At 41.0% G+C, this 27,006-nt stretch overlaps 1 protein-coding gene and 1 long non-coding RNA gene across 6 annotated transcripts; both read right to left on the minus strand.

Moving 5' to 3' along the window:
• Positions 1-5,332: 5,332 nt before the first annotated feature.
• LOC115569390 (uncharacterized) lies at positions 5,333-6,751 on the minus strand. The gene is made up of 3 exons (XR_003981551.1): positions 6,707-6,751; positions 5,605-5,887; positions 5,333-5,508 (listed from the first exon to the last, which is right to left on the minus strand). It is a non-coding gene; the product is annotated as an uncharacterized LOC115569390 (long non-coding RNA).
• A 4,205-nt stretch (positions 6,752-10,956) lies between these two features.
• Positions 10,957-26,826, minus strand: LOC115588768 (pyrin-like). 5 transcript variants are annotated; one of them, XM_030429576.1, is made up of 3 exons: positions 22,500-22,514; positions 11,787-12,068; positions 10,957-11,618 (listed from the first exon to the last, which is right to left on the minus strand). In XM_030429576.1, exons 2-3 carry the CDS (start codon positions 12,049-12,051, stop codon positions 11,458-11,460), a joined length of 426 nt encoding a protein of 141 aa, XP_030285436.1. In that variant the 5' UTR covers positions 12,052-12,068; positions 22,500-22,514; the 3' UTR covers positions 10,957-11,457. The 5 variants fall into 5 exon arrangements, with proteins under 5 accessions (XP_030285436.1, XP_030285427.1, XP_030285419.1 ...); XM_030429567.1 differs by lacking the exon at positions 22,500-22,514 and adding an exon at positions 22,104-22,274; XM_030429559.1 differs by lacking the exon at positions 22,500-22,514 and adding an exon at positions 14,896-15,113.
• Positions 26,827-27,006: the final 180 nt, after the last annotated feature.

The following is a 27,006-nucleotide window of genomic DNA, read 5'->3' on the forward strand; positions in this document are numbered from 1 at the left end:
AGTAATCAGATTACTTTTTTCAAGGTAACAGCGGCAACACTGAACTCCACACAGCAACGACTGAGGCTGGGAATCCAACCCTGAACATCACTGTGACGTCGATGTTAAAAGAGGCGGTGGGCGGTAACTCAGGTCAAGTAACTCATCTAAAAAAGCATCACAAAGCAAAAGCAACAAAACAAGAAATAATGACACGTGTCTGCTCTGCAGTCAGAGTGCTACATGTATCCTGAGTACACAAACATTTACCCTCTACAGCAGGTTCAGACAGCACAGGACGACACTGTGAGTTTTGTTGTTGTTTATTAGAGAAAACTTGTCAGGCACATTTTAGTGTCGAATATTCTGTAGCAATCTGCTGAGGGTACTGAGTCTACATATCTCCAGTGAAAAGATGGATATTTGATTTTAAAATGTATATTCTGCTCGACCTGCCGTCACCGTTGTGGTGGTTGTGGACATTATTAGACCTGAACGTGCTCAAGAGACTTAAAACCAGCATCACATGTTAATGAGGCCCAGTCAACAAGAAACTGTGATGTAAAGTATTGTGAATTCACTGTCAAACAATTATTTCATACAGAAATGAGCTGACTTTAAAATATGATAGATGGTTTATAATTCACTTTATACCATGGTCTGGGGGAATAAATCGATTCTCATTGGCTGCAGGGTGTCCATTAACCCTTGATATATGGACACCTACTAAGTAGTTCCAGTCACATTGACTGTTCACCGCTGTAAATTAAAGGTCCCATATTATGCAAAATACACCTTAGAGCGGTTTTCTATCAATAATATGCATCCCCGGCCTGTCTACAATCCCCCCTGGTATGAAAAAAGTTCATTCTCTCCCTTTTTTGCTTTCTCCGCCTCTAGAAAATGTGTGTTTATACAGGCCAGTTGAAGATATTCTGTCGGTGACGTCACCGACAGATTAGACGCGTCCCCCAAGGTTGGTGGCACCGCCCCAGGTGAAGGTTTGCCACACCCGAAGGAATTATCTAAACGGCGCCATTTTTTTCCCCTTGGTTAGAAAATGGAGAACGTACGACCTGGAAGAAGCGGTTGCAATGTCCCAGCTGAAGTTGGCAAAACACTGTTAGTGTGTGCGAACCACTTTGAGCTGACTGTTTAACCAACTTGGGCCAGTACAAGGCAGGAGTAGTCGGCAGACTTCTACTCAAAGGAATACTTGCAGACCAAGGACATGTAAGTATACAAATAATGTGCTGTGTGTTTCTGTAGATGAGGCTGAAATGTTCGTGATGTACTGTGTGTTTTGCTATTGAGAACAAGGTATGGTTAGCAACTAACTGCTAACGTTAGCTTCTCTGACCACACAAGTTAGTGTAACAGCAGAATCATTGTGTGTATTACATTTCTGATCTTGCACATTATGTAATGCGTGTCCTAGGTAAATGTCTGCATGTGCAAGCGTTTAGCTGTGTTTATTTAGCAATTTTACATGAACTAACCAAGCAGTGTCACATAGTACTAGCTAATGCTAACCGCGATCTTCCAGGCTAATGCTAACCGCGAGCTAGTTCACGATCAACACGGTCTCCACATGCAAACCCAGAGACCCGGTCGGTCAAGCGGCACATACACACACCCTCCACCTGGTCTAAGTTTTAAGGATTTTGTGATATAATGCATTTGAAAACGTTTTCTAAGCTGGAATATGTTGGCATGGGCCGGGGCAAAACCAGTGTACTGTTGACTGCTACACAGAGTTTAGATCCTCTGCCCGAGCCTGCAGCTGTCCTCAGCCGGGCTGGGCCCTTGATCAAGTAATCGTGATTTTTTGTTTTCAATAACTCAAAATAATGACCATATTTCCAGCTAGAAAACGGCATCTCTTTCTCCTCCATTTTTGTGTTGCTGCGTGGTGTTACACGTGTGTTATCCTCATGGTAAAAACGTGACTTGATACGTACCTGACATCACTCGCCCAGACGCAAGAAGAAAGCAAGAACATATTTTTTTACTAAGGAAAATGACAAAAATAATTGTAATGCACTGTGACTTGAATAAATAACTTTAACCTGATCACTGGTTTGGAAATGTTAACGCGTTAGATTACTCGTTACTGAAGTAAATAGATCAGGTTAGAGTAACGTAACGCGTTGCAGCCTTTAGTGCTTGAATTATACTGTAACAGTGCTGTCATGTGTTATCCTATCCATATCTGGGAATTCTGTGCAGGATAATTAAACTGTGATTACTTGTTGAGAACATTTGCCCATTTCTTACAATTGTTTTCATGTTTTATTGTCTTTTTACTGTTCAAGACTCTACCTGGCTGCACTGCATTACAATGAGAAGGCTTATAGAGGACAACCACCACATCATCAGGAGATCCTCTTTTCAAACTGAGTTTTCCAAAGTCCAGGAAGGGAGAGTGCAGAGCCAAAACAGTGAAGACAGGCATGACATTCTGTAAGTTTTACAATCTTTTATTTGAACTTCTCAAATTAAAATAAACATGGACATACTGGCATCACACAAAAGGTTGAAAACGAACACTTAAAATCTGAATTCTATTAAGATGGTTTTCAAAATAAATAGGAATGTATAAATGAGAAGTAATTAGGAGATGTAAGAGAAACTTTACAACACTGCAGCAAAAGGCTTTTTGGTTCTACTGCAATTTTTCTGTAAACATAAATTTTTGTTTATCGCACTGCAGACTGCGGTGATGCTCTGTTGGACCTGATCTTCGAGAAGGTTTTCCAGGACCCTGCCCCATATGTGAACGAGGTGCTGAAACTAATAATCCCTGAAGACATCTCGGACCACGCAGACATGCAGCACAACTCTCACTCTTCACCCCAGAGAGCCCCAGCACCAGCTTACAAAGCTTCTGTAGGCTACATTGGCTGAACACAATTCAATATAAAGTCAGCACTGAATGTTTACACCCATGGCAACTAGATACTTTCTTTGTTATTATTTTCTTATTGATATTGAAGTTAATATATAAAGTCAAACTGTTTCACTTCAGATATTTATTTTCTTCTTATTATTTAATTCATGTCAACACATGTTTACAAATGTTTCTTACAATAAAACATTTTTCCTAACTGTTCTGTGTTTTCATTGATTGCTATGTAATTTTCATGGTAATAAGTAAAATACAAACTATAATCAATGTAAGATAGAGGAAGCAGTTATGTACTTTTCATCATAACACTTTTGCGTTAAATGAATAGTATTTATGGCACTAAAAGCTGACTGCACTATTCCCCTCAGACGTAAAGGTCCATAGTCTGTCTGATAAATGTTCAGTGCATTCTGCAGTGCAGATACATTCAGGCAGACAGGTTACAGGCCAGGAGGGTCCACCATGCACGATGTTGGCTCAGGATGCTGCTGTAGTCTTCGTGTAACCTAGAAATTATGAAAGGTAAGTGAGTGACAATAGATTAGAGAAAAGAGAGACTGCAAAATTACAACCATGTTTGCCCAGTGTTGACACTTCATTGTGGTATTTCCATGCAGCAGATATTCTCAGGTTCTGTAGGCATTTGTACACAATTGCCACAGGAACACCTGCTTTTATGCAGAATTTTTATTATTCATTGTAAACTATGATCGCTAATCACGTCGCATTGTTTATTTGGTAATATATCTAAAGTTTATAAACCGTTGTAACTGGTTAAAAAACAATTCTGTTGGTAGAGAGGTGATGGGAGGCAACTGGCTTACTGAAAACTACAGTTGAAAATGGCTGGCAGTAGCTAATTACAGGTCGTCACTGCAAATAAGAACAGGTTCTCAATCAACTTACCTGGCTGCATAAAGGTGAATAATAATATGGGGTTACGCTTTTGTCTTGTAACGGCTGTTGCTAAATTGCATCTGCGTTACTACAACTGAACAGCAGTAAACACTAGCCGAGGTTTGGCTAGCTTCATGATGTAAACACCCGAAGCAGGAGAAGGGGGCTGTTATTTGAAACAACGCGGGGCAGACGGCCAGCAAGCCCGTAAAACTTTCGTTAGTCTGCAGTAACATAAAAGTAATGTTGAATTAACAAACTTAACTACTAACCACTGAGAAACATACATGTTCATTCTTGGCCGCTTACTTTCTTCTGGAGCCTCTTGTTGTTCTGGGTCGGACCGTAGTATGTTGTCCGGCAGCCATTACTTCCAGAAACTCCATCGTTGCCATGGTCACGTGATGCCGTCCTCGTCTTCCGCAGGCAGGAAGAGGTGGGCGGCACCGTGGGCGGCGCGCAGTAGCTCATTAGCATTTAAAGGGAAAGGCACTGAAACCGGCAGCCTGGAGCAGGGCTGTGAAACTGGTGTTTCAAGAACCCTGCTGTGCTCAATCCTTCAGATTATTTCGACCAAAGCATGTTACTAACATTCCATTTAGACTTCAAGGAACCATGTTAAGATGCAGAAATGACCATAATATGGGACCTTTAATGCGCTAGCTGGCTGAGTTCAGTCCGTCAGTCCTTCAGTGTCTTATCCTCTGAACACCACAGGGTGGCGAGTGTAACACACAAGCTGCAGAAAGTTCACTTCACCTCTAAATTTACTGATACGCGAGTAATCTCACATCCCGTTCGCTGTTCAGCTCTCTGCTTCAGGCTGCGGCCACAGTAACGTCACACACGGCCGGTCATTTGTTCGTGAAAATCTTGCTATTGATTTGGGGACAATGACATGACTGGCTAGCGAGCTAAACGTGTTAGCTAGCATACTGTCAAATTATATTTACTGTTTGTCAACCGCACGCAATGTTATTGAGTTTGAATCTTGCTAGCATAGCGTTAGCTTTATGGCTCATCGCTTAGCGGACTAGAAAATCTCTAGTTTCCAAGTCGTATCTATGGTCCATCCTATTTACTGGAGGAGTGAACAAGGTCTCCATTGCATAAGAATCTTACGGGAGAGTAATGATTGTTCCAGGTATTAGTCAAACCCTCAGGCGTTACCAGGGAAACGTAGTTATGGCTTGTGAAAAACTTTATATTTTGATTGTAAAGCGCATGAAAATGTAAATTAATGGTCCGAATTTCTTTTCTTTGGCAAGTGACCATGGTATAAGCGGGATAATGCCCTTCGAGGTGTCCATAAACAGGAGTTAATGGACTTCGCGGAGGCAACCGTCTGAAGCGCAGCGACGGTTCTTAGGCCTCCGCGTCGTCCATTAACTCCTGTTTATGGACACCTCGTCGGGCATTATCCCTTACATAATGTAACTTTAAGCAGACACAATTTTTAATTAATGTATTAGTCAGCATAACTCTGAACTTTTATGTCAATATACTAAACGTCCACAGCTGGAGGGCTGCAGGTTAAGTTGTCTCGTCTGGTTGTGTTTCAGGAGTTTATTTATTGATGGTTATATTCCAGGGTCCAGTTGTGCCACTGGTGACGTTCAGGGCGATGATCACAGATCCGTGCTGAGCTGTCATCCCTGCAGGAGCAGCAGGAGGTGCTGCATCTCAGCAGGAGGATCAGGGGGAAGGTGGAGGTGATCTTTTCGCTGCAGATACAAAGATACAGATGCAGACAATTAGTATGGAGACATAAAAAAAAAACAAACAGGTAAGAAATGTTGAGAAAAAGAACAAGTCAACACCTTCGTATTTTCTCTTCAACGTGTCTGCATGTCTGTTGAGGTTCATCTTCTTCAGAATATCAACAGTGACTTCCACAGCGAACTCTTCTCCGTAGCTTTCAATCATCACTCTGGCTGTTTCCGCTCGGGATGCTTTCTCCAGACGAGCCGGCGGAATTGGTATGCAGTCGTCCTCAGAGTTCTCAGAGAGGTTCTGACTTTAGTTTTTCAAAGTCAGCTTCGCGAAGCCTTTCCAGAGTCTCAATGAGGAGCTTTAGGACCAACATGTCTGCTCACTGAACAGCTGGAAGAGGCAGAATTAGGTTCCATATTAGTGTCAATAACATTGAGATTCACGTTATAAATGTTAGTAGGTCAATTATAAAGGGTCAGTTTAGTGCTTTTATAGTGTCAAATGTAACATCAAGTCTGCCATTTTAAGCAACATTATGAAACGTTTTGACCTCCTTTACTCTCCTTTTGATGCTTAAGTACCTTCCATATCAAACACTTTATGACTTTTACTTGAGTACTATTTGTACGGGTGACTCTCACTATTACCCAAGAAATATTTTAACATGAAATCTTTACTTTTTTTACCCAACCAAGTTTTTTGTACTCGTAACAAAACTGATTTGGAGGATTTATTTCTTTGCTGCCCTGAGGGAAGGGAGAGGCCATATTTTCATTTGTACCTGAATAATTTATGCAGAACATGGTGTAATGTTTCAATACTTTGTTAACATAATTTTTCATGATACTACAGTCAGTAAAACGTTCACATGCGAGCGTTATCCCACGATCCCTTCCTCTTTATGTCTCCTGTCCGTATCTCTACTCTCAACAAGGAAGCCAACGATCACCAAATTAATGGAGAAGTTGTTCTAACATGTATGAAACACGTGAACTTCAGTTTTATTCCAGCTTGGTGTCTTAGAAAAAAATGTTTTTAAAAATTTTCATTATTCAAATCACAAAAGAAAACTAATTGAATATTGATCTGCAGGATGAAAGTTAACACGCACTAAACATCACTGAACAGATATTATATCACAGCTTTGATTTCACCCAGTTTCCCCAAAAGTCAGGACAGTTTTCTTGAATATCTCAGGAGATGTCTTACCGTATCGGCTCCAGAAGTGAATCTGTCGAGAATGCAGCAGCCTCAGCGTTGTGTCTGCTTTTATTTTCTAACCCAAGGACGACAAGAATAAAATGAACTTCCTGTTACAAAAACAAGACTGACCAAAGAACAGAGTGTTATAGTTTTGCTGGGAAAACTCACGTCTTCACGCAAGACAAAGCACATACGCTGACCACAGTGAGGCCTCTGAGACTGTTTCTCTATGTGGAAATTAAATCATGTTCTTCCCCTAAAAGCCCTCTCAAAAGTCAGACCAGAGTTTTTCAGTTAGAAGTTAAACAGATTAATATTCTTGTATGAAAACAATGTTTAAAGCTGTAGGGTCCTGACACATTTCAGACTGTTTCACAATCAGAAAAAAGCTTCTGTCCATTAACAGCATTCATCTTGAAGAAAAGAAGATTTCTGATTCTTGAAGTCATTGCAGCTTCCCATGATGCACCATGTGCATGGCCTGGTTAGCATTTCTTTAACGTTACTACTGTTATGTGTGGGTGAACCGATGTGACTCGGAAGAAACGGTACTAACTCAGGGAGTCAGAAAACTAAAAAAAAGAGGTGGTGAAAAAAGTTTGAGGTGGTCATTTAGTCTCACAACAGCTCCTGAAGTGTTTGGTAAGAGCTCATCCCACCCAGGAGAAGAACCTGGGAACTGCAGAGCGTTCTGGACTGTTGAGGATCCAGACGGATCTTCAGATACGTCACGACAGCTTCATCAAAAGATAAATTGTCTGATGCCATCGCAGCCTCCAGTAGCTGTTCGGGAGAGCCAAACTCTTTCTGCAGGTCTCTGATCTCTGCTCTGTTGATTATTTCTGTGTCGCTTCTATTTCTTTCTGACAGGGCTGTTATTGTCTATCTACTGTATATAAAACAGTCTTACAGATTATTATTCCACAAAACAAAACCTTTAATCCGGAGCTCTCCTTGTCAAGCAACTAATTTAAAAAGCACCACAAAGCGAAGGCAACAAAACAAGAAATAATGACACGTGTCTGCTCTGCAGTCAGAGTGCTACATGTATCCTGAGTACACAAACATTTACCCTCTACAGCAGGTTCAGACAGCACAGGACGACACTGTGAGTTTTGTTGTTGTTGATTAAGAAAACTTGTCAGGCACATTTTAGGCTTACATATTCTGTAACAATCTGCTGAGGCCACATGATCTAAAATCTCCAGTGAAAATATGGACATTTGATTTTAAAATGTATATTCTGCTCGACCTGCCGTCACCGTTGTGGTGGTCGTGAACATTATTAGACTTGAAACGTGCTCAAGAGACTTAAAACCAGCATCACATGTGAATGAGGCCCAGTCAACAAGAAACTGTGATGTCAAATATCGTCAATTCACCGTCAAACAATTCTTTCATACTAAAATGAGCTGACTTTAAAATATGATAGATGGTTTATAATTCACTATAATGTAACTTTAAGCAGACACAAGTGTTAATTATTGTATTTGCCAGCATAACTCTTAACTTATGTCAATATACTAAACTAGGTGTTTCTAAAATATCAGATATAATATTAATGAACCTTAAAACCCTCTCCTCGAACCCTCAATCCATTTTTCTTACACATCGTCGATCCTACCAAATTCATACTGTCTAATAAACCTTTCTAAATTCATATCAGTATTTGGCGTGGTCTGTGTTAGTGAATTGTTGATGGTTATATTCCAGGGTCCAGTTGTGCCACCAGCAATGTTCAGGGCGATGATCACACATCTGTGCTGAGCTGTCATCGCTGCAGGAGCAGCAGGAGGTGCTGCGTCTCAGCAGGAGGATCAGGGGGAAGGTGGAGGTGATTCTTCCTCTGCAGATGCAGACAATTAGTATGGAGACACGTCAACAAAATAAACAAACTGGAAAGTGACTGATTTTGGTTGTTTTATCTCGGAACATCCACTGCAGCTGAGCTGTGAGGAACAGTGAGAAACGCTGAGAAAAAGAACAAGTCAGTCCTCGTCTCATACAGCACCTTCGACTCTTCTCCCCAACTTCTATATACGGCCGTGTAATTTCATCTTCCTCAGAATCTTAACAGTGACTTCCACGGCCGACTCTTCTCCGCTGCTTTCTATCATCACTCTGGCTGTTTGCGCTCGGGATGTTCTGACATGCATGCGACACGTCAATTTCACAGTACAACACTTTTATTCCTGCTTAGTGTGTTAGAAAACATTGTTTTTCAAAACATTAACATATTAAAATCACAAAATAAAAATTAAATATTGATCTGCAGGATGAACGTTAACATGCACAAATCATCACTGAACAAACACAGATATTATATCACATCTTTGATTTCATCCAGTTTCACCAAAAGTCAGAATGGTTTTCTTGAATATCTCAGGAGATGTCTTACAGTATCGGCTCCAGAAGTGAATCTGCAGAGAATGCAGCAGCCTCAGCATTGTGTCTGCTTGTAGTTTCTACCTCATGATGACAAGAATAAGTTCATCTTCCCATTTCAAAAACAAGACTGACCAAAGAGCTGAGTGTTACAGTTTTGCTGTGAAAACTCACGTCTTTATGCAGGACAAAGCGCGTATGCTGACCACAGTGAGGCCTCTGACACCATTTCTCTCTGTGGAAATTAAATCATATTCTTCCCTAAAAAGCCCTCTCAAAAGGTCAGACCAGAGTTTTTTTTTTTTTTTAACAGATTAATATTTTTGTATGAAAACAATATGTTTAAAGCTGTAGGGTCCTGACACATTTCAGACTGTTTCACAATAAGAAAAAAAAAAGCTTCTATCCATTAACGACATTCATCTTGAAGAAAAGTTGTCTGGTTCTTGAAGTCATCGCAGCTTCCCATGATGCACCACCTGCACGGCCTGGTTAGCATTTCTTTAACGTTGTCAGGCTAGGGCGGAAGACAGGACTCAGACGCAGAATTAAAGCAATTCAATCAAGTTTAATTGCAAAAAATAACTTGAAATTTACTTGAACTCTTTTAAGCAATGTGACTTAAAGAAATAGGCTATAAACCACAATCTCTAAACTGCTAAGCAAGGAACATGAAACAAATCACAAAACAGACTGAGGCAAAAAGACCTCCAAAGAAAAGGAAAAAAAAAACAGAAAAAAAAAGTCGCTCACTGTGGAGGAAAAATAAAATAGCAAAAAACTAAACTACTCTGGCACTCAGGCAATAAAGAACTTACAACAAAAATTCGCTCCAAAGAGGAGGAAGACAAAGGCTATAAACAAAACTACTCTATCAATATCTATGAAAGTAAAGAAACAAAAAGAGGCACTCCACCAGAGGCAAACAAAAGAGGAAAAAACTTAAACTTCACTTTACTGAAAAAGATCACAAACAAAAAGTCACTCACTTAAGAGGATCAAGAAAACAGAATTACAAACACAGTAACTGGGCGTAGTCGTGGCTTGAGAAAAGGGCTGGAGATGCAGGATGAACACAAACACTCTGGCACAAGACAAAGGAAGACGCAGACTAATTAACACATGAGGGAGAGGGGAACAGGTGGAAACAATCAGGCATCAGGGATGACGTCCGACCAGGGACACATGAGGAAGGGCAAGTGACCTGAATCGAGAGGGGAGTTAGACTTTCAAAATAAAACAGGAAATTCACAAGACAAAAACCCAGACGAGACAAAACCTCACCACTGTGTGACAAACGTTACTACTGCAATGTTTGGGTGAATGGCAGTGACTCGGAGGAAACCGTAACCCAGGGAGTCAGAAAGTTAAAAAGAGGCGGTGGGTGGTGAAAAAGTTTGAGGTGGTCATTTAGTCTCACAACAGCACCTGAAGTGTTTGGTAAGAGCTCGTCCCACCCTGGAGAAGAACCTGGGAACTGCAGAACGTTCTGGACTGTTGAGGATCCAGACAGATCTTCAGATACTTCACGACAGCTTCATCAAAAGATAAATTGTCTGATGCCATCGCAGCCTCCAGTAGCTGTTCAGGAGAGCCAAACTCCTTCTGAAGGTCTCTGATCACTGCTCTGCTGATTATTTCCGTGTTGCTTCTATTAATTTCTGACAGGACTGTTATTGTCTATCTACTGTATATAAAACAGTCTTACAGATTATTATTCCACACAACAAAACCTTTAATCCAGAGCTCTACTTGTTAAGTAACTAGTTTAAAAAGCATCACAAAGCGAAGGCAACAAAACAAGAAATAATGACACGTGTCTGCTCTGCAGTCCTCTCTACAGCAGGTTCAGACAGCACAGGACGACACTATGTGTTTTGTTATTGTTTATTAAGAAAACTTGTCAGGCACATTTTAAGCTTACATATTCTGTAACAATCTGCTGATGGTACTGAGTTTAAAATCTCCAGTGAAAAGATGGATATTTGATTTTAAAAATGTATATTCTGCTCGACCTGCCGTCACCGCTGTGGAGGTGATGGACATTATTAGACCTGAACGTGCTCAAGAGACTTAAAAACAGCATCACATGGGAATGAAGCCCAGTCAACAAGAAACTGTGACGTTAAGTATTGTAAATTCATCGTCATACAATTATTTCATACCGAAATGAGCTGACTTCAAAATATAACACATGTTTATAAATAACTATAATGTAGTTTTAAGCAGACACAAGTCCTGTTAATATACTAAACTCAGTGTTTCTAAAATATAAGAAGTGATAATATTAATTGCAGATGTTGTTTCTAATAGAACGTCTGTAGCTGGAGGACTGCAGGTTAAGTTGTCACGTCTGGTTGTGTTTCAGGAGTTTATTTGTTGATGGTTATATTCAAGGCTCCCATTGTGCCATTCGGGGCGATGATCACAGATCTGTCCTGAGCTATCACCACTCCAGGAGCAGAAGGAGGTGCTGCAGCAGAGGAGGAGGAGGAGGAGGAGGAGGAGGGGGCAGGTGTAGCTGGTTTTCCCGCTGCAGATGCAAAGATACAGATGTAGATAATTAGTATAGAGAAACAAACAAACTTAAAAGTGACTGATTTTGGTTGCTTTATCTCAGAACATCCACTGCAGCTGAGCTGTGAGGAACAGCGAGAAACTTTGAGAAAAAGAACATGTCAGTCCTCGTCTCATACAGCACCTGCGTATCTGCTCTCCAACTCCTGTTTAGGGCCGTTGCAGTTCATGTCCTTAAGAATCTTAACAGTGACTTTCACAGCCAAGTCTTCTCCGTAGGTGTCTATCATCTTTCTGGCTGTTTGCACTCGAGATGCATTCTCCAAATGAGACTGCGGAATTGGGTTGCAGCCGTCCAAAACGTTCTCCGAGAGGTAGAACTTGAGTGTTTCAAAGTCATCTTGGCGAAGCTTTTCCAGAGTCCCAAGGAGGAGCTGTGAGACCAACATGTCTGCTCACTGAACAGCTGGAAGAGGCAGAATTAGGTCCCAGATTAATGCCAATAAAAGAAAAGGCTATAAATGCTGAGATTCACTCTAAAGAGTCCTCACAGCTAAAGTTATAAACGTTAGTAGGTCATTTATAAAGGATCAGTCGGTGGTTTCTAATGTCAAATAAGACATCAAGTCTGCAGTTTTAAGCAACATTATGAAACTTTTTGAACTTAAAGTAACAGATAACAGATAAAATAATGCTTTATCACTTTTAAAGTCATGTTGATCTTACAGTGTCTTGTAACCACTGACATATATACACAGACGCCTCATTGAGCGGGTTGGCCCAGTGCTGCGATACGTCGATGCCTTATTGGATGTGGCAGATCCACTTTGGAACTGATGCAAATCAATGGAGTCAACTTTACAAAGCTCCTTCTACAAAGTGCTATAAGTTAATGCCTCTCATTTACACATTCACACACGTACAAATATATTTATATATGATGATTATAAACGTTAACTACTGCTTATGCGTTCAGTATACAGGTCGGCACCAAACCACAGGATGGACTACTATAATGTTTTCACGAGGGTTTACAGCTGCCAATGTATGTAACGCTGTTGCTGTGATGATACATGACAGTTAACTTTTGAATCTGTAAATAATAACCAGATCCTGAAATGTAAATGTGACGTCTGTGGGAATAAAAAGCACCAACGTCGTTTTTATAAAGACAGTGACTTATGATAATCTAAGCACAATCATGGATACAAATTAATAAAGACTGCAAAGATAAGAAGCTGCAACTGGCAGTGAGCCTACTTTCTTTTATTTTAGCAGTGAAGTGATATACTCCATCCATCCATCCATTGTCTGTAACCGCTTTATCCCTTTTATGGGGTCGAGGGGGTTTGCTGGAGCCTCTCTGGGCGAGGGCAGGATACACCCTGGACAAGTCGCCAGCTCATCGCAGCTGATGGAAGAAGCTGCCATGCAAGGTGCCAACTGCACATCAGGAGCAATTTGGGGTTCAGTATCTCGCTTAAGGACACTTCCACATACAGCACAGCTAAGCCTGGAGATGGGATTTGAACCAGCGACCTTCCGACCACTAGCCGACCTGCTCTACCCTCCAAGCTACAGCCGCCCCGTGATATACTCCATGACAGAATATTATAAAATATGGTAATGTATAAAATAACATTTCATGGTTAAAAAAAAAAAAAAAAAGTCGCAGTAGGCTACAATTATAAATATGCACCATATCTTTTTATAATTATTATTATCATTATCATTATTATTATTATTATTAATTCTACTACTATTTTTCTGCATATTCTTGACTTTGATTATTTTCTTTGTTTATGATCATCAGAGAGCGTTACAGACGTTGTTTTTGGTTCCATCTGTTTCCCAAATATATTCGTATGTGTGTGAATGAGAGACATTAACTTAAAGCACTTTGTAGAAGGCGTTTTATAAAGTTCACTCCATTGACTTGTATTAGTTCACGGGGCGGAGCTGCCTCCTCCAATATGGCGGCGTCGATGTACAGTCCAGCGTCTGTCTATGGTTGTATCAGGGTGAACGGTGTCTCTGTCTCCTTCACTTGTTTCTGCACTCTGTCACTTCTAGTCAGTTAGCTCGGTTAGCTCAGTTAGCTGTGCAGCTTGCGGTTCGGACCGGCAGCTTGAGGATCAGGGGAGTGTTGGTGTAAGCACCACTAGCACAGGAGCTTTGGACTCTGACTGGTCTGGTGGGGCTAGCTGGTTAGCATGCTAACATCAGTAGATATCTCTGCAACACAATACACAAACACAGGGACGTGCACAGACATTTGGAGGGGCTACTGCTCTAACCTGGAAAAGGGGCACCACACGGACAGGTGCTTTCAGGGTTAGCCCCCTACAGAACATATTTATACATTCACCATACTATGCGTAGCACATACTGTATACTGTATACTGTATAGTGCAGTGTTTGTAACTTAAAGAAAATGCCTCTGATAAGATAGGCCTACTTGACATTAAATAAATTATGTAGGATAAGGTAAGTCACTTAGAAAAAAATGTTCAAACTACTGACAAATTGACAGTGAACATATGATATAAAGTCATAGCAAATGAAATTGCCAGTTAATTGCAATTAAACTATAAGTGCAATTTCTTTCCTCACAGTTCAAACATAAATAAAATAAAAATACCTGAAAATTAAATAACATTTGGTAATAAATAACAAATTTAAACAATGAAAGTCTAAATTACGAAATAAAAAGGGTCCTGTTGTCTCGTCAGTTTTGAAATAACTGCAAAATGTATTCAATCTAGTAGATTAAATAGCCTATATGTAGTTCACGACTCTCCAACACTGAATATACTATATCACATCACATCCAATAGAGCAGATTCATTGTTTTTATTCTGTCACGGGATTGGGACGGAACCAAGTGAGAATCCACTACCGTGTCTCCCGGTAGCTCCATGGTGTTTTGTGCCCCAAACGCAGACTTCAAGGCAGCGCTGCATGGAAGGGACTCTCCGCCCCCACACACTGACACACACACACACACACACACACACACACACACACACACACACACACACACACATTTCTACCTTAGTGAGGACACCCTGCGCTGCCTTGAAGTCTTCGTTGGGGGCACAAAACATCATCAGGCTCCCGATGTTATTAGCTTCCTTTGGTTCATGTTACTAGCATAAAGGCTAACGCTAATAAAAGGCAATGTTAGGTGAGGTGAGGCAAACGTTAACAACTGCACATTATTCAAGGCCAGGTTGACAATTTTTTGTACTATTCACAGAGCATTTGTGATCTCCATAACTTTTAAAACTCACCTGACTGACAAAACTTCCCTCTCGTACTAGGGGTGGGCAGATCGATCCAAATATCGATAGTATCAATACCAAGGTGAGTACTGGTGTCAGATCAATACTAGCGTGATGAGATCGATAGTTTTCTTGTAGTTTCTCTTCTATAAGTTCAGCAAATCACTCGTTTTTCTTCAGAGTTTGTGAGCGTAGCATCTGCAGCGCTCCTCTCCACCTCTCACACTCTCCCGCTCACTCAAGTTCACTGTGCCCCTCCCCCTACCCTCCTTTGCTGTCTTCCAGAGCAGAGACCGACAAGCGACCCTTAATGTTGGCGGAGAGGAAGAGGAGTGCTGTTTGGAGTTATTTCACAGTTTCAGACAGATAAAATGCTACCTGTGACGTGTGCAGGAAAGCAATACGTTTATGTGGTAAACTTGTATGTGCATTTAAAAGCAGCACACCCAAAAGTAAATGTTCAGCTGCAAAGCAAACGGAGGGAGGAGGAGGAGGAGGAGGAGGGAGCTCCCCAAACCCGAGCCAGATGCCTGGCACAGAGACAGCAGTCACTGTCAGAGGCCTTTCAACAAATACCTCAACAATATCCAGGTAGCAATTTCTAGAAGTGAAAGTTATTTCCAGCTTTAATTAATGTTGTTAGTGTAACTGGTAGTCAATGATGTAATATTAGCAGAGTGCTTAAACTATTATTATATATTCAGACAGTTGAAATAAATCTTAATTGTTTTACTGGAACTCAAAAATATATGCTTATATTTAGATATATAGCCTACCTCATACCTGAAGTATGAATATGGCAGAGTATAATAACCCTTTTTCAGCTGTTGAAGGAACATTAGTATTCCTATTTAGGCTTCATGCAGATAGGTTATATATTTAATGATGTTAAACATAATTTTCTTATTGGCTAAAATCTTTGTCCTGTGTTTTATTATTATTATCATAGTCATGATTAAGTCAATAAAGGCAAAAGTACAAAATCATTCAATGATCAGTAATTTTCAAAGAAAAAGTGTCAGTATCGGTATTGGCAATACTGGCACTGTAATTACTTGGTATTGGATCGATAACAATATTTGCAGTATTTCCCACCCCTATCTCGTACACCTATAAACTGAATTGTGCACCCACAGTGTCAGATTAAAGTCACGTGACGAGGGGCAGAGGGCATCACTGACGTTGTCAAAATAAAATAACTTTTTGATTACAGAAAAAAAGTTTGAATTATATGGAGATTTAATTCGTTTTAACACTTCTACTTTACCAAGTATGGACAGCAAAGGGAAAAAAAGGCACTCTCTCCAGAGGGGCAGCTCTGGTACAAAGGGCAAACAATAGCCCGTACCTGTGCACGTCCGTGGATAAACATCATAATGTCAAAACTGTGATTTAAGTGACTAAAGTTCAACAAACTGCCCCTTTAAGTGGAGGTAAAGTCAGTAATGAGGCTCAAAGTTTCACCTTTATAATAAACTATTCAGAAAGTGTTAAAAGGTCACTCACATTTAAAAATATAATTATATAAGTCGTAGAAACAGTTCTATGTGCAGTTATAATACAATTATATATTACTAAGTTGTTAAGTGGTTTCATGATACATTAAAAAGGCACTCACTTACTTAATACAACATTGTTATAAAGCTGAGTCTCATAAGTCTCATAACCGTTTCCTTACATTGTCGTCTTTAGGAAACTTAAATAAGCAAACAGCGCCGTCACCCTGCACACTGTGGCATCCAGGAAAGATGCATGAGCTTAGTGGAGGAGACATGACTGTTTAGCTGACTGGTTGACTGGTTAGCTAGCTGCAAACTATTCTAAGAGATGCTATCCAAGACTCAAGAGCGAGCGGAAAAACCACCGAGGCTAATGTGCTGAATCATTTGATCAAACAGAGGAAGCAGAGCAGCAACAGGCGGAACCACATCAAAAACCACATCAGAACCACAGCAGAACCACAGAGGCCAGAGCTGCTTCTCATCTGAGCCCTCTGATATAAAAAAAAGACTCTCCGCGTGACAGCAGCGTGCAGAAATGGCGGAAATAAATTGCTTTCAGTTTCAGAGAGGTTGGAGTGGTGAAAGATACTGTGAAGTCATCCACCAGCAGCGGTGGAGGCTTTTAGCATTTTTTATTTCACTTGAAAACACAAATAAAATCAGAATAAAAGAATATTTTGAACACCAGGAAAACACAAGAAAATAAAAGAAGAAAAGGTTCTATTACACTATTTATTTTGTATATGTCAGCTCCTATAACTTGCAGATTGTTTGTGGTCGGGCACTCAAATGTTGACACAAAGTTCCCTCACTTGTCTACTAAAAATAACAATGTTGTTAACGTCTCCATTTATTTCACAGAATTCATTATTTGATGTCCAATGCAAGTAGTGCCATTGTTACAACCCCCCACACTACCAGGGTATGTTGTAACACAACCTGGGGTCAATTGCAAATGTAAGATTGTAACAGAAACATCACTAAAAACTGAGACCACACCACAAAACATGCATCTGTACAGGTTTATTGTGCACTAAAGCATCTTCCTGTGCTTCTAAATGACTCAATGAAGAACAGTGTCAGTGGTGTTGGTCCTAACGTTAGACGAGCTTTCTTAACCCCTTAAGAAACACCGTTGTTTTTTCGACGGAAACCAAAACCTGTCTTCCAACCTCTGTAACTCTGTGTCAGTATATCATAGAATCACACCTACACTTCTAGAAAAACCTTGAGGGTGTTACCTTTCCAATGGTACCAGGCACATCCCTGAGTCTCAAACTATGTGGGAGCTGTCATGCTTTTAATTTTGGTATGTCATTTTGGAAAAAGAACCTTAAAAGAGGGGCGTTCATTAAGAGGTTAAAGAACATTTTGTGATAATGCCTATGAATGAAACCTTCAGCAGGAGGTCAGAAGTGGCTCATAATCCACGTAAAAATCACAGGAAGATGTTTGACAATTAGTAAAACAACAAACATGAACACTGTTGCTGTGTCTCAATTCAGGGTCTGCATCCTTCGAAGGACCCGGCCTTTGTGGTCTTTGAAGGTGAGTCCTTCAGAGAGACCTTTGAAGGCCACGTCAACTGTTGTTAAATGTGGCAGTCGAGTCTTTGGAGCATTTCCTGGTTGCGTCACCAGATGTTGTGATTTCTGCCGCCCAGGCCCACGAAAGTGATGATCTATGCCACATGATGTCGCCATTTTCTCTTTCTTTCTTCTTTTTTGGGCGCACAAAGAGGGCCGCATTTTTGGGCTGCATTTGGAGGAGCCTTCGAATTAGGACAGCCTTCATGTGGTGTTGTGATGTAATTGGCCTTCACACGCTCCTCTGAAGGATGCAGACCCTGAATTCAGACACAGCATGTCTTTGTCTTAAATGATAAAACATGAACCTGAGTGTGTATCTGTGTGTGTCATCCATCTAATCAGAGGGATCAGAGTCACAGTGGTGACAGATGGATGGAGGTTTTCCTGATGTGCAGATTTTCGTGGGCCTTTAACTTACAATTTACACTTTTCTTTGGGTTTAGAATTTGCTGTACATCAAAGACTGTTTGGCTGCTTGATGACGATGATGATGATGATGATGATGATCTAACATTGTTCTCTGAGGTTTTGATTTCTTGCACTACCTGCTCAGTGTCACATGGCAGACGAAGTCTCACTGTTTTAATGTGCCTCACTTCATCTGATGGAACTTTAAGTACATGTGCAGACACCCCACTATTAGTTTTCCTCACCCACTGTCTTGGCATACTGAAATAAAAAGGAGCAGGATAGAGAAAATATGTGAATTGTGATTCAGGGATGGTTTTAACATTTTCTTACAAGGTGTTACAACCATCCCCGCCCCTGTCAGCCATTGTTTAGCGAGCTGTATCTGCACGGTGGTTCCAAATTAGCAAAGATTAAATGGCTCACAATTTTATGTAAGAACCTACGCTTTAAACTAAAACTTTAAGTTACCTAATTCAAATGTCAGCAGTATATCAGTACTAATCAAAATATAGACTTGGTCCAATAAATTACTTTGTTACCTGAAATTGTATATTTTGGCTGTAAAATCTGCACACTTCTTCTCACAGACATGCAAATTCACATGCAAGATCAGGGAAACTATAAAAACGAAACATTAATAAACACTTAAACTTGTCATTGCACCTGTTTAGAATTGATTAGACAGTGAGAAAACATTTGCTTGTGATTGGCCGGCAGATGTTGTGCCAAATAGCACGTCTGTAGCTGGAGGACTGCAGGTTAAGTTGTCTGGTTGTGTTACAGGAGTTTATTTGTTGATGGTGACATTCATGGCTCCCATTGTGCCACCGACGATGTTTGGGGCGAAGATCATAGCTCCATGCTGAGCTGTCATCGCTGCAGGAGCAGAAGGAGCTGCAGGAGGTGCTGCAGCTGAGGAGGAGGAGGAGGAGGAGGAGGAGGAGGGGGCAGGTGTAGCTGGTTTTCCCGCTGCAGATGCAAAGATACAGATGCAGAGAATTAGTAAAGAGAAACAAACAAACATAAAAGTGACTGATTTTGGTTGCTTTATCTCAGAACATCCACTGCAGCTGAGCTGTGAGGAACAGTGAGAAACTTTGAGAAAAAGAACAAGTCAGTCCTCGCCTCATACAGCACCTGCGTATCTGCTCTCCAACTCCTGTTTAGGGCCGTTGCAGTTCATGTCCTTAAGAATCGTAAGAGTGACTTTCACAGCCGAGTCTTCTCCGTAGCTGTCTATCATATTTCTGACAGTTTGCACTTGGGTTGCATTCTCCAGATCAGCTGGCAGAATCGGGTCGCAGCCATCCAAAATGTTATCGGAGAGGTAGAACTTGAATGTTTCAAAGTCATCTTTGCGAAGCTTTTTCAGAGTCTGAACGAGGAGCTGTGAGACCGACATGTCTGCTCAGTGAACAGCTGGAAGAGGCAGAAGTGAGTTCCAGATTAGTGACAATAAAAGAAAAGGCTGCAAAAATTGAGATTCATCAGATCTAAAGTGATAAACGTTAGTAGGTCATTTATAAAGGAGCAGTCTGGTGGTTTCAAATGTCAAAAACGACATCAAGTCTGCAGTTTTAAGCAACATCATGAAACTTTATGAACTTAAAATAACAGTTTTAAAGTCATGTTGATGGCACAGTGTCTTGTAGCAGGGTGAACGGTGTCTCTAGCCCTTTTTAGATAGAAAAGGCGGCACATTTGCTCCAAGGTAAGGGCGGCAATGTGCCGGCCTGTCTTTCTAAAACGGAGGCGTAATATTCCTCCTTTTCTAAAAGCCGCCTCTGAGGTAGGCGTAAACATGTGACGTGACGTGAAGCTCGAAGTTGGGCTGTGAACGGTGACAACGAATTTGTCTTCAAAATAAGAGCTTTACATTGCACCCCATTGGAGTTTAGAACTGGGTTCTTAGCGGGGGGCTTTTAATTTGAAAGTAGCGACCGGTCTTAGCCTGCCGACACAACAACAAGCTAAAACAACCAAACAGCTACAGAGACCGAGGAGACGCTAGCATCTCCTGGATCCCAGCAGCTGTCCAGTTGTTCATCTTAATGTCCGCGGGTGATGGACTGACTGCTGTGATCAGCTGTTTCCTGGTTTTAAAACTTCCCGGCTGTGGGTCGCACAACAGTGCAGGTCATCGACACCTTTGCCCACCTCACGCAGAGGCCGGCACATTGTCGCCTCGTTTTTAGATAGCAGGCAATGTGGAAATAAGTGTACCCTCCGAGGCGGAAAATTGGCAGGCAAAAACAGACCTCCAATTTGCCGCCCTCTGTCTAAAACCGCGGACCGAGCCGCCAAAAGTACGGGCAAATTGGCGGCTTGGTGCTCTGTCTAAAAACAGCTACTGTCTCCATCATTTGTTTCTGCACGATGTCACTCTAGCCAATTAGCTCAGTTAAGTGGAAGTAAAGTCAGTGATGAGGCTCAAAGGTTCACCTTTATAATAAACTCAGGATGTGTTAAAAGGTCACTCACATTTAAAAAATATGATATATAAGTCATAAAGAAACAGTTCTCTGTGCAGTTATAATACAATCATGTATTAATAAGGTGTTAAGTTGTTTCCTGATAAACTACAAAGGCACTCACTTATTTAATGTAACAACTTTTATGAAGTTGTGAGAGAATGGAGATGAGATCAGCAGTAATCTGTATCCACATAAAACACATAATTGATCTTTAACATGACGGTCTTGCAGCACAACTTCTCTTTGCTGAACACGTGTGTGCAACGTTCTCAACTACTGAAGGGAAACTGAATAATGAGCCAAATTAAAGTCACCAAAAGCAGGTATCTTAATAAACTTTCCATTAAGTAAGGCACAGCTGTCGTGATGATGAACATGTTAGATGATTTACTGAGAACATGATTAACCTTGAGAAAACATTTTAAGCAGTGCTGCAAAACCATCTCGATATTTAAGGCAACTGAGTTCGTACAAAGCTGAAAAACACAGGACAGCAACAATCACACGCAAAAAACAAACACAATCAAAGCCAATAGCTGATTTATAACTACCATTCATCATCTTCAACATTATAATTTCACATCATTCTAGTCCTATTCAGTGATGTAATGACTAAGTGGATCCGGAAAGTATAACAAGGAGAACAAGTTGAGAAGTTGCATCACTTTACGGGAATGCAGCCTTTAAAGGCAGGAAGAGACAACATGTCACAACATCCAACATCTAAGACAATATGTGGTCTCAGGTCACGATAACGAGTTACCCAGGTAAATGTCAAACTAGTCGTTTCTCATCGCCTGAAACATTTATCCTGCAGACATTATAGGAGCTGTGAAATCTTGTATTTGTTATCATTTAGTTTGTTAGATGTGCAGTCTGTGGTGGTGTTGTAGCTGTGAGAGGAAGACTGTGATTCAAGGTGCGCTCAGACTTCATCATGAGGCTCATTTCAGTCCCACAGAGGCTGAACCGAACACACAGCCTTTACTTATGTGGTCCTGTTGGTGTCGGACGGGTTCTTCGGTCGGTAGCGCGGATTGTAACGCGTTACGTGACATAACTGTAGTACTATAGTACTGAAATATAACGAGTTATATTACTCCATTACCGCTAAAAGAAATGTGTCACTGTCACGCGTTACTTTTGTCACTTTGTAACGCGTTACCTCCGACACTGCTCACAGGCTACATCTATAGATCATTAGTATATGACTAATCAACATTAATAAAGCCATTGATTACCTTTTAAAAGCGCCTTTATATGAGAAACTGTCACCGGAAGTCTTTTAGAACATGCACGCGCTCTCACCTGCGGTGAAGACACACACCTGATCGTCTGTTCACAGCAGAAACACACACCAACAAAAAGATCCAGAAGAAACAAACAAGTCGAGTGATTTAAAATCAATAAAAGTGAGAACCAGCACCGGTTCCGTCAGTGTGACATCACAGTCAGTCAGTCAGTCCGCGGGTTTCACTCCTGATGAAACTTTGACTCGCTTTTGATCAAACAGAGAAAGTAGAGCAGCTACAGGCGGAACCACATCAAAACCACAGCAGAACCACATCAGAACCACAACAGAACCACAGAGGCCAGAGCTGCTTCTCATCTGAGCCCTCTGATATAAAAACACTCACCGTGTAACAGCAGCGTGCAGTTAATATAAAGAAAATGGCGGAAATAAATCGCTTTCGGTTTCAGAGAGGTTCGAGTAGTGAAAGACACTGTGACGTCATTAGACCCCAAATTACAAACAGATGTTGACACAGCTGTGTCTATGTATTCCACCAGCAGCGGTGGAGGCTTTTAGTATTCATCATTTCACTTGAAAACACAAATAAAATCAGAATATAAGAATATTTTGAACACCAGGAAAACACAACATTAAGAAAAGGTTCAGTTACACTATTTATTTTGTATCTGTCAGCTCCTGTAACTTGCAGAATGTTTGTGGTCGGGCACTCAAATGTTGACACAAAGTTCCCTCACTTGTCCACTAAAAAATAACAATGTTGTTTACTTCTCCAACTATATCACAGAATTCATTATTTGATGTCAAATGCAACGAGTGCCATTGTTACAACCCACCACACTACCAGGGTATGTTGTAACACAACCTGGGGTCAATTGTAAATGTAAGATTGTATCAGAAACATCACTAAAAACAGAGACCACACCACAAAACATGCATCTGTACAGGTTTATTGTGCATACCAACACTAAAGCACCTTCCTGTGCTTCTAAATGACTAAATGAAGAACAGTGTCAGTGGTGTTGGTCCTAACGTTAGACGAGCTTTCTCAAAGAACATTTTGTGATAATGCCTATGAATGAAACCTTCAGCAGGAGGTCAGAAGTGGCTCATAATCCACATAAAATCACAGGAAGATGTTTGACAATTAGAAAAACAACAAACATGCACACTGTTGTTGTGTCTCAATTCAGCGTCTGCATCCTTTGAAGGACCCGGCCTTTGTGGTCTTCGAAGGCGAGTCCTTCAGAGAGACCTTTGAAGGCCACGTCAACTGTTGTTAAATGGGACAGTCGAGTCTTTGGAGCATTTCCTGGTTGCGTCACCAGATGTTTTACCCTTACATCATGATCTCTGCCGCCCAGGCCCTCGAAAGTGACAATCTATGCCACACGATGTCGCCATTTTCTCTCTTTCTTTCTTTCTTTTTCGGGTGCGCAAAGAGGGCCGCATTTGGATGAGCCTAAGAATTAGGACAGCCTTTGCGCGGTGTTGTGATGTAATTGGCCTTCAAACGCTCCTCTGAAGGATGCAGACCCTGAATTCAGACACAGCAAGTGTCTGTCTTAAATGATAAAACATGAACCTGAGTGTGTATCTGTGTGTGTCATCCATCTAATCAGAGGGATCAGAGTCACAGTGGTGACAGATGGATGGAGGTTTTCCAGGGGTGCAGATTTTCGTGGGCCTTTAACTTACAATTCACACTTTTCTTTGGGTTTGAAATTTGCTGAGCATCAAAGACTGTTTGGCTGCTTGATGATGATGATGATGATGATGATGATGATCAAACATTGTTCTCTGAGGTTTTGATTCTTGCACTACCTGCTCAGTGTCTCATGGCAGACGAAGTCTCACTGTTTTAATGTGCCTCACTTTATCTGATGGAACTTTAAGTACATGTGCAGACACCCCATTATTCATTTTCCTCACCCACTGTCTTGGCAAACTGAAATAAAAAGGAGCAGGATAGAGAAAATATGTGAATTGTGATTCAGGGATGGTTGTAACATTTTCTTATAAGGTGTTACAACCATCCCCGCCCCTGTCAGCCATTGTTTAGCGAGCTGTATCTGCACGGTGGTTCCAAATTAGTAAAGATAAACTGGCCCACTGTCGATGTTTGGGCCAGAGATCATAGCTCCGTGCTGAGCTGTCATCGCTGCAGGAGCTGCTACAGCTGAGGAGGAGGAGGAGGGGGCGGGTGTAGCTGGTTTTCCCGCTGCAGATGCAAAGATACAGATGCAGAGAATTAGTACAGAGACATGTCAACAAAACAAACAAACATAAAAGTGACTGATTTTGGTTGCTTTATCTCAGAACATCCACTGCAGCTGAGCTGTGAGGAACAGCGAGAAACTTTGAGAAAAAGAACAAGTCAGTCCTCGCCTCATACAGCACCTGCGTATCTGCTCTCCAACTCCTGTTTAGGGCCGTTGCAGTTCATCTCCTTCAGAATCTTAAGAGTGACTTTCACAGCCGAGTCTTCTCCGTAGGTGTCAATCATCTTTCTGACAGTTTGCACTTGGGTTGCATTCTCCAGATCAGCTGGCAGAATCGGGTCGCAGCCGTCCAAAACGTTATCGGAGAGGTAGAACTTGAATGTTTCAAAGTCATCTTTGCAAAGCTTTTTCAGAGTCTGAAGGAGGAGCTGTGAGACCAACATGTCTGCTCACTGAACAGCTGGAAGAGGCAGAAGTGAGTTCCAGATTAGTGTCAATAAAAGAAAAGGCTGCAAACATTGAGATTCACTCTGAAGAGTCATCACATCTAAAGTGATAAACGTTAGTAGGTCATTTATAAAGGATCAGTCTGGTGGTTTCAAATGTCAAAAACGACATCAAGTCTGCAGTTTTAAGCGACATCATGAAACTTTATCAACATAAAATAACAGTTTTAAAGTCATGTTGATGGCACAGTGTCTTGTAACAGGGTGAACGGTGTCTCTGTCTCCATCACTTGTTTCTGCACGATGTCACTTCTAACCAGTTAGCTCAGTTAGCTCAGTTAGCTGTGCAGCTTGCGGTTCGGACTGGGAGCTTGAGGATCAGGGGAGTGCTGGTGGTCTGGTGGGGCTAGCTGGTTAGCATGCTAACATCAGTATATATCTATGCAACACAACACATAAACACCATAATGTCAAAACTGTGATTTATTCACAGGTGAATACAATTCTACAAACTTCCCCTTTAAGTGGAAGTAAATAAAGTGATGAGGCTCAAAGGTTCACCTTTATAATAAACTCAGGATGTGTTAAAAGGTCACTCACATTTAAAAAATATTATTATATAAGTCATAAAGAAACAGTTCTCTGTGCAGTTATAATACAATTATGTATTAATAAGTTGTTAAGTTGTTTCCTGATAAACTACAGAGGCACTCACTTATTTAATGTAACAACTTTTATGAAGTTGTGAGAGAATGGAGATGAGATCAGCAGTAATCTGTATCCACATACAACACATAATTGATCTTTAACATGACGGTCTTACAGCACAACTTCTCTTTGCTGAACACGTGTGTGCAACGTTCTCAACTACTGAAGGGAAACTGAATAATGAGCCAAATTAAAGTTACCAAAAGCAGGTATCTTAATAAATTTTCCATTAAGTAAGGCACAGTTGTCGTGATGATGAACATGTTAGATGATTTACTGAGAACATGATTAACCTTGAGAAAATATTTAAGCAGTGCTGCAAAACCATCTCGATATTTAAGGCAACTGAGTTCGTTCAAAGCTGAAATACACAGGACAGCAACAATCACGATAACGAGTTACCCAGGTAAATGTCAAACTAGTCGTTTCTCATCGCCTGAAACATTTATCCTGCAGACATTATAGGAGCTGTGAAATCTTGTATTTGTTATCATTTAGTTTGTTAGATGTGCAGTGTGTGGTGGTGTAGTAGCTGTGAGAGAGGAAGACTGTGACTCAAGGTGCGCTCAGACTTCATCATGAGGCTCATTTCAGTCCCACAGAGGCTGAACCGAACACACAGCCTTTACTAATGTGGTTCTGTTGGTGTCGGACGGGTTCTTCGGTCGGTAGCGCGGATTGTAACGCGTTACGTGACATAACTGTAGTACTATAGTACTGAAATATAACGAGTTATAATACTCCGTTACTGCTAAATGAAATGTGTCACTGTCACGCGTTACTTTTGTCACTTTGTAACGCGTTACCTCCGACACTGCTCACGGGCTACATCTATAGATCATTAGTATATTACTAATCAACATTAATAAAGCCTTCGATTACCTTTTAAAAGCGCCTTTATATGAGAAACTGTCACCGGAAGTCTTTTAGAACATGCACGCGCTCTCACCTGCGGTGAAGACACACACCTGATCGTCTGTTCACAGCAGAAACACACACCAACAAAAAGATCCAGAAGAAACAAACAAGTCGAGTGATTTAAAATCCATAAAAGTGAGAACCAGCACCGGTTCCGTCAGTGTGACGTCACAGTCAGTCAGTCCGCGGGTTTTTATTCATGATGAAACTTTGACACGCTTTTGATCAAACAGAGAAAGCAGAGCAGCAACAGGCGGAACCACATCAAAACCACATCAGAACCACATGAGAACCACAGAGGCCAGAGCTGCTTCTCATCTGAGCACTCTGATATAAAAACACTCACCGTGTAACAGCAGCGTGCAGTTAATGTACAGAAAATGGCGGAAATAAATCGCTTTCGCTTTCAGAGAGGTTCGAGTAGTGAAAGACACTGTGACGTCATTAGACCCCAAATAACAAACAGATGTTAACACAGCTGTGTCTATGTATTCCACCAGCAGCGGTGGAGGCTTTTAGTATTCATCATTTCACTTGAAAACACAAATAAAATCAGAATATAAGAATATTTTGAACACCAGGAAAACACAACATTAAG

Source organism: Sparus aurata, chromosome 1 (assembly GCF_900880675.1).
Source record: "Sparus aurata chromosome 1, fSpaAur1.1, whole genome shotgun sequence".
Classification (NCBI taxonomy): domain Eukaryota; kingdom Metazoa; phylum Chordata; class Actinopteri; order Spariformes; family Sparidae; genus Sparus; species Sparus aurata.